Raw genomic sequence first — 8,764 nt, forward strand, 5'->3', positions numbered from 1 at the left:
TTGTGATGAATGTAGCAAATGAGTGTTTAAAACTAATACTTAATAAAACAAACATTAAATTTAATTATTTAGATTGTAATTTATCGCAAACATTTAATTATATGTATATTTTCATTTTTAAGCTAAAAATCAAAATTTATTTATGTATTTTCTGAATATTTCAATTCTTAAACATTGGTATTATTTTAGTATTATCCAGAAACAGTTTGCATTTAACTTATTTATGTTGTAATATAAAGAGTTTATTAACTAGTTTTAAGGATTTTTTTCTGCAACTTTTTCCATGGGTATATTTCGAAAATAAAATTTATTCGTTTGCATTCTTATCAGCATTTTAAATTATATCGGGTGTACAATAGAACATTAACACAATAGAACGTTAATTTTGTTAATGCCTGTATATTTTACAGAAAAGATACAGTCATTAAAAAGAAATACGCACATTAGGCAGCTTGACTTAAATTCCGCATAAAAACCAACCACGTATGCAATACAACACCCGTGATTATTGGACTGGCTGTCTAGTGTGTGGCAGTCCTTACTGAACAATAGGCACAAATTTTATGTTTTTATCAATTATTAACACAGCATAATGTTTACCTCGCTAAATTTGTATGTATATTTCTTTAAAGTTAATATTTATAATTCTATCTTCCTTTATGCAAAATCTAAAGTGATACAGGGATTTTTCTACATCGAATCTTTAGGTAATATAAACTGTAGGTTAGGTCATCTTTTCTCTCGTTTTAAATCTCAAAATAATTTTTTATATGGGGTTTCATGAATTTTAGCTTTTATCAATAATACAAAAAAATTAATATTTATATACGTCATTTCCACCTGGGCTTACTTGTTGCACTTAACGATATTATATTGGAACTATGATTGAAAGTTTACACAAAAGCGAACAATTAAAAGATTTTAGTTAGCATCAATTCGTCATAAAATCAATTGCTTGCTGTGGCTTCAATCAATTTCTATCGTATAGGGTTTAGTAATTCTTAATTTTACATCGAATTTATGATGATTAAAATCTGCGTAACTACTCATATGCTAGCGTAAAATAATTATTATTCTGGAGTAACCAACTTAAACAAGAAAATAGGATTAATACCATACTTCTTGGGATTGCACCTCTCACGGCATTCATATGCAAGGAGCATAAAAAATTATAATCACGGTAGCGTACGAGTAAACATCGCGTATGATTTACAATGGATAGGTTTACCGGAAAATAACGCTCACCGCGAGCTGAGATGTAAGACGCGATCATTCAAAATAGCTTCTTTTCGATAAACCCAATCAATATTTAGTGATAAATTGTTATCTACAGATGTTTCATAAGTCCTTAGCCACCCTTTAATGAGATATACCTTGTAGAATAATTTAAATTTAGCAGAAATTGATTGTCAAAATCAGTGTAATAAGTGAGTGTATTTCGTATTCAATAACTGAAAACGGTAATGGGCAGAGGAAAACATTAAATTATTATATTGATTTTTCTCAAAACTTTTTCTCCATAGTTCAGTAGATTTCTTCAAAGCTGAGCGAAAATACCGATAAAAATAAAATTTTGGATTCAAATTCTACCAAATCTATTCATATTATTAAAAAAAAAGTTTCAAACAAAAAATATTAGGTTTTTTATAAGAATTTTCCCCCTATGGGTAACTGACTCGAATTGAGTTTTAAATTGAAGATCGTATTAAAATCCAAGGTCTTTTTAAGATGCTCGCAATAGAGCCTAAACATTTTCATTTAAAACATTTTTTCCGTGTCTAATTTACTCTACAAGATGTTTCTAATTAAAGGGTGGGTAAGCACTTACTAGCCATCTGTGTAATAGTGAATCGTTATGTATGATAAATATGCATAATATAAATTTGTAATTAATTAATCGACTACATAACGATTCATGCTTTTTTTTTTTAAATAAATTATAAAATTGATATAATAATATCTAAATTATAGAGGCCTTAATTTTAAATTTTTTTAATATTTATAGTATGCCAAAGTTTATATATTTATATATTTTCAACCATATTTTATATTTCTTATTATATTAAATAAGACTAATATTAAAAAACTTTTTTTACCAATAATTATAATATGGAGCAAGAGCTCGCTGCAAAAAACCTGGCCTATCGAGTTACCGGATGAAGTATTTTTTAAATGATACTACTCACTGTAACTATTAAAAAAATCATTTAGTGCCAGGGCAAATATGGTGCATAACCTTGCTATATTTTTTCTAAGGTACATTTTTTGGACATAAACTGTACCAATCGAGTAACCGCTTGAAACTGATTTTAAAATGTAGTTTCGAGTGAGTAGAAAATAATTATGAACAACTGCCTCGGTCAATCTGGTGCTAACCCCATGGCACGACACATTTTTTAATTTTTTTTTTGTTGTGTTACCGTACCTATCGAGTAACCGCTTCAAACTGTAATTAAATTGAAGTTTAAACATTTCTTATTAAGAAAATATATTAGTGCCACTTCTATTTTAGTGACAAATGCCCGGCACGATACTTTATATTCCTTCAAGTCCCATACTATTGCTCATATAATCTATAACAGATACATTGGGGAATAAATGAATAAACATCAAGTATCAACATAAAATACAATGAAAGTTCTCTCATATATTTTACTATAAAATTAATTAAAAAAATTTAAATATCAAAACTTGTCAAAAGCTGTCCTAACTTGATGCGAACATTGAGCGTGAATATAGACGAAATTGATAATTTAAGAAGTATGGAAATATTGCAAGAATATACTTGTAAAATTTATGGAATAAGTTGTAACAATGTAAATGATGCGAGATTATTAATGTTTCAAAATCGATTTACGTCAACGTCTGTAGCAGAATATTTTATGAAAAATGTAAAAAGATTTGATTCAACTCAACTTCCACCATGTTGGAAGTCACTGAAACAAAAAATTTTACGAAGTATCAATGTAACTTCAATGTGGCAGAATGCTACTGAAGCTAACTGCATCAATTTCTCACCAGAACAATGCGGATGGACAGTAAATGACAATAAAATTGAACCGCTTTGGTTCGAAGGTGATCTAACACCTCTCTTAGTTGAAGACATTGTTATGGTAGAACTTGATGAAGTACAGCTTAATGAAATTGATAATTGTAACGATGATTCTTATGATAATGATGTTTCCAACAAAAAATGACAGTGACCATAACGATAATAACGATGATAATCATGAAAATAAAGGTGACCATGATGATAATTATGATAAAAGTGACGATGATCATGGCCGTAGTGACAATGATCATGACGATAGTGATGATGATGATCATGATGACATTTAATATTAATTCTATATATATAGTTCAATGTATATTTTTAGATATTTAAGTTTTTTAATTAATTTTATAGTAAAATATGTATATGAGAGAACTTTCATTGTATTTTATGTTGATACTTGATGTTTATTCATTTATTCCCCAATGTATCTGTTATAGATTATATGAGCAATAGTATGGGACTTGAAGGAATATAAAGTATCGTGCCTGGCATTTGTCACTAAAATAGAAGTGGCACTAATATATTTTCTTAATAAGAAATGTTTAAACTTCAATTTAATTACAGTTTGAAGCGGTTACTCGATAGGTACGGTAACACAACAAAAAAAAAATTAAAAAATGTGTCGTGCCATGGGGTTAGCACCAGCTTGACCGAGGCAGTTGTTCATAATTATTTTCTACTCACTCGAAACTACATTTTAAAATCAGTTTCAAGCGGTTACTCGATTGGTACAGTTTATGTCCAAAAAATGTACCTTAGAAAAAATATAGCAAGGTTATGCACCATATTTGCCCTGGCACTAAATGATTTTTTTAATAGTTACAGTGAGTAGTATCATTTAAAAAATACTTCATCCGGTAACTCGATAGGCCAGGTTTTTTGCAGCGAGCTCTTGGACCAATACCATAGACAAATAAAAATCATTTGTATTTAGTACTAAGCAAATAACATGAAATGTTTTTATACTTAAATATATATTACTATATTTAATTAAATAATTTGATTATTTTTAACCTGCATACCTTAGAAATAATTAGTGTCCGAGCAAAGCTTCGCTTTCGGCCAAAAAATTTCTTTTCGTTTTCGGATCGAAACGCCTAGTCCTATTACTCTCCTTCTTTCCTTATTATTTGATTTTTGATTATAAAACAGCAAATAAAAATTCTAGGGCTGAGTAACGCCCAAACGTGGAATTTTGTAATTCGGTAAGTTTAAGTAAATGTGCCTATTTTGAGCTGTACTGTCACTGGGTAAACGGATTTTATTATCCCAAATAATTAAATATTCCAGCTATAGGAAATGATAAAAAGACAGAAAACATGTTAACACAATTTCAAGGGTAATTTTATGTTCTTTCACTGGCGTTAAGCAAGTTAAGTCTGTGATCTTTAAATAATTAAAACAAGAAATTCATTTTGAATTATTACCGATTTTCTTATTTATTTCTTACAAAATAATATAAAATTGTTTCTCATTAAAAAAATATAAAATTGTTAACAAATAACAAATTAAAATGAACTCATATAGAGAAAATACACTTATTATTTAGTATAAAAAGGTAGTACTTTGGATATTTTCGTAGTCTGATGAAATACAAATCTGAAAAAAAAAAATTAACATAAACATGAATGAAACCTAATATCAAAACTGTCGGGAATCGAATCGCAGATCTCTGTTAAAGGATGAGAAACGGAACGGTACCTTCGGTGAATCGTCGTCGGTACTCATATAACCGACACCCATATGTCTATCTGTATGGCCCCAACTAAAAATTCCACAATTTTTTTCTGTTTTATTTACAACAATAGCTCCAGCAATTTTTTCCATTTTCTCATGTTTTAAAATTGGCGAATCTAAAAGAAAATAATTTGTATTTAGTTTTTTACTTGAATTAATAGAAACTTAAATTAAACGTCTATTCTACAATTCGTTACATCATTGGCCTGCGTATGCTAATTATGGGTCCTATGCATATATGTAATACTCCTATATAAGTTGGCATGAGACAGAATGTCCCAACATTACCGTGCTGACAATATATTATTCTTTCTATTCCCCACGAGACTTTGAACACCCTGTGCATGGCTGTCAACTTGACAATTCTCTAAAATATCAGTAGCAGATGTATAGAACAAGCTCAGTCACTTAGAGGATAGAGAGCACGAGAACAGTCTGTATCATTTTGTCGAGACACCTTCTATTTATATGAACTGACCATGTATGGTCCCATGTCGTACTATCAGACGGCTTTAATTGTAAAATAGGTTATCACCTTATGTCGTACAAAAAGCGATGAATCTTTATAAAAAAAAATTTTGAGATAAAAATTATTGTTACGAAGATATTGTATACAAACTTAATTAACAATATCAACGTAATTCGTAATTAAAATATTCTAATTCACGACAGGGGAGCAGTACTTGTAACAAATATTTGTATTTACCAGTGTATTTCAATTTTAAAGTTTCCACTAAATTAAATTCTGAATCCATTACATTACCAGCAATTTCTTTAGCCAAATTTGTTTTAATAATATGTTCCCCGCAACCTGTAGTACTCACAGCCACATTTTCATCAGACCAAATTCCCGCTCCAAAAATGCACGCTTGACCAATTCGACCACGTTGTTTTAAAATTATACCTCCAGAACTAACACCTGACACCAAACATCCATTATTATCAATACAAACCGCTCCAACTGTATCATATCTTTTTCCTATTTCTAAATCATCCGAATTTTCTAAGTCGTCTTCGTTATCTTTCATTTTTTTAGTTGAACTTTCCACGTCGAGTATTTCCACTTTACGTTTAGAATTTTTAACGGGTGACAATTTGTTTGTATTGACTATCACTTTAATTTTTGGTTTAACTACTTCTGAAGAATTTTCTTCACTTTCTTGACGTTTCTTTATATGATTATTATACTCATTTAGATATCGTTTATACTTTTTATAAACTTTATAAGCTTTAGCTGATATTAATTTTTCTTTTTCGATTAAAGGTAAACCTTCATTAATCGCAAATTGGTAAGCCCCATCACCAACCAGAATACAAGGTGCCACTAAAATTGATTCCTTCGATTGATTATGACATAATTTGTATGCAAGTTCTATTGGATTTTTTACACCGCTTACAGCACCACAAGCCCCGAAATGCATATTAGTACCATCCATAATAGATGCGTCACATTCAACTGTACCATCCATTGTTAAATTTGAACCATATCCACAATTTACTAATGGATCATCTTCTAATACTGTATAAAACAAAACAAAAAATTTATTATACTATGAATTATTTAATCCAAATTCACTAAAATTGTTCCGATATGATTTTAGATAAAATTTCAGAAACTACATGTTTAATCGTCAAATGACCCAAATTTTTGTATCTTTTGGGTTAAAATTAGAAAACGATTTTTATTTAAATTGGAGACAAATTTTATTAATTTTTTTCCATTTTCTTAAGATTATCCCTTTGAGACAATCGGATAATTCATAAACGGAATTTTTTTTCCGGAACTTGATGAATAATAGGAATGTTGAAATTTTTTGTTATCATTTCAGGCCAAGAATTCTCACTGCACAGGCTAATCAGAACATAAATAGGTCATTTTAATATATCCTCCTTTACCTTAAAGGTCAAGTTGAAAGCCAATTTTCTAGATGGCTTCCTCCATGCTCGATAACTTTTGTTGAGAGCTTTCCTGGGGAGATATTTAAGTAGATAGAATAACATGGTTCACCGTGTCTAGGGTAATTTCGACCCAAAAAATATATAAATTGTGTTTATTTATCGATTGATCGGTTAGTTTTTACGATTTCGTCTAAACTTTTATTTTGAAGCAATTTATGTCGAAAAATTCACATTTATTCGTCAAATGAATTGAATTTTTTTGTTTTTGAGTCCTTTTTTGACTTGGCTGCGATTCCGAGTGAAAATGATGATACCTATGTCGTCTTTCGTATACGATTATATGCGCAATCTTAGAAACTACACGTACAATTGTCGAATGCTTGAAATTTTTATACTTTTTGGGTAAAAATTGCTCTAGAAAATGATTTTTATTCAAATTTTGGAGGGAAAATACTTTCCTGATTTTTTTCAATTTTCTTAAACACACCTTTTTAACAAAACCGAGAAAAGCCTAAAAGTCTAATATCTTTCGAAAATCGTGAATTCTGATCATTTTGTGATACTGATATATCCAGGGGCGGATTTACGAATTTGCCGCCCATAGGCAGGCATCAAAGTGCCGCCTTTTTTTAAACAAAAATCTGTTTTATTTATTTACAAAACAAAAAAACAATTCATTTTTCAATTATTTTAATGTACATTTTTACGCCGGACTTTTTCAACAGCAAATGTATCGATGATTTTGTTCAGATCAACTTCTAGCAAAGGTTCAACTTCAATACACATTATAGCCAAAATACACATTCACGAAAAATTGATTAAAATTGAAAAAAATTCACATTTTTACATTTTTATAAAACAAAAAAATTTTTAATAATTGAAACTAATTTTTTGCCGCCCCATTTTTTTGCCGCCGTAGGCACAGGCCTACTTTGCCTACCCATAAATACGCCCCTGAATATATCATTAATGAGTGCTGCTATTGCCATCAGTGACGGATATCCATGACTTTAATTTCACATACAGTGAACGCAAGGGCCAAAAACCCGTGCTAACTCGACCTCATTAAAGGCATGGGCAACCCGTGGATCACAGGGTGAGACCATGTGAGAGAAAATTGTCAATCCGTGACTCTAAATTCGTGGTAATAGACATTCCGATCATTAATGCATGTACTTGACAAACATTTCAATTAGTATCTAAACCATAAGGGAAACAAGTTTATTTTATCTTATGCAAGGAAGCAATCTAACTCTTTAATAACGTTAATACTTATAATGAAATTGAAAAATAAAAAAATTGCTGTCATACTTTTGATAGCAGCTGTACAAGCAACTATCGCAGTTCCACCTTTTCGTAAAATGTTAATTGCACTAATAACTGCCTTATTTAATAATTCATTATACTCATCGTAATTATTATTATCGTTGTAAGTTCCTACCCCTAGAAACAAAAAATTCACTTTCAAATCCGCAAATTTATTATTTAAAATTTAAATAATTCTTACCTAAATGTAAAGCAATAAATCCCATTATGAATATTTATATCATGTAACCAAAAAATATGAAAATTTGCATTTTAATTTTAAAACAATAGCGGTTATAGTTCTTGAATTTCCGCCTATTTCCTAAACTTTTCATAAATATTTTGTGGTTGTTTAGTGTTTCAACTTCAACCAAAAAAGTGAATCTTGACCGCTTGGTACTGGAACTCTATTTTTATGGAACTGTCAGTCGACTACAACACGTGGTTTTGTTTGACATTTGTTTTTAATGTATCGATTTGGAAAGAGATATTTTTCTATGTTTGGAAAAGGCCAGAAAAATGAACACAGATATTATTAAAACTGACGTTACAGTTATTAAATTTTATAAAAACTATATTTTAGCTGGTAATTAATTCAATTTATAAAAGTTGTAAATGAAAATTCGAAATAGCTTTTTCAGTATTTTTTAAGTTGATATTCATTTGTTACAATTTTTACACAAAAGCTTAAAATTTTAGAATATGCTTTTGTTTTTACTTAAAAATAAATAATTAACGAACTATTGGAATCAAAACTCATTGTTTTTA

At 29.5% G+C, this 8,764-nt stretch overlaps 1 protein-coding gene across 2 annotated transcripts; it reads right to left on the reverse strand.

Moving 5' to 3' along the window:
- Window positions 1-4,559: 4,559 nt before the first annotated feature.
- On the reverse strand, window positions 4,560-8,487 carry LOC123299912 (threonine aspartase 1). Of its 2 annotated transcripts, XM_044882327.1 has the most exons (5): window positions 8,199-8,487; window positions 8,003-8,134; window positions 5,499-6,311; window positions 4,757-4,908; window positions 4,560-4,654 (listed from the first exon to the last, which is right to left on the reverse strand). In XM_044882327.1, the coding sequence occupies exons 1-5, from the start codon at window positions 8,221-8,223 to the stop codon at window positions 4,601-4,603; spliced, it is 1,176 nt and encodes a 391-aa protein (XP_044738262.1). In that variant the 5' UTR covers window positions 8,224-8,487; the 3' UTR covers window positions 4,560-4,600. The 2 variants fall into 2 exon arrangements, with proteins under 2 accessions (XP_044738262.1, XP_044738263.1); XM_044882328.1 differs by lacking the exon at window positions 8,003-8,134.
- Window positions 8,488-8,764: the final 277 nt, after the last annotated feature.

Source organism: Chrysoperla carnea, chromosome 5, assembly GCF_905475395.1.
Source record: "Chrysoperla carnea chromosome 5, inChrCarn1.1, whole genome shotgun sequence".
In the NCBI taxonomy this organism is placed as follows: Eukaryota; Metazoa; Arthropoda; class Insecta; order Neuroptera; family Chrysopidae; genus Chrysoperla; species Chrysoperla carnea.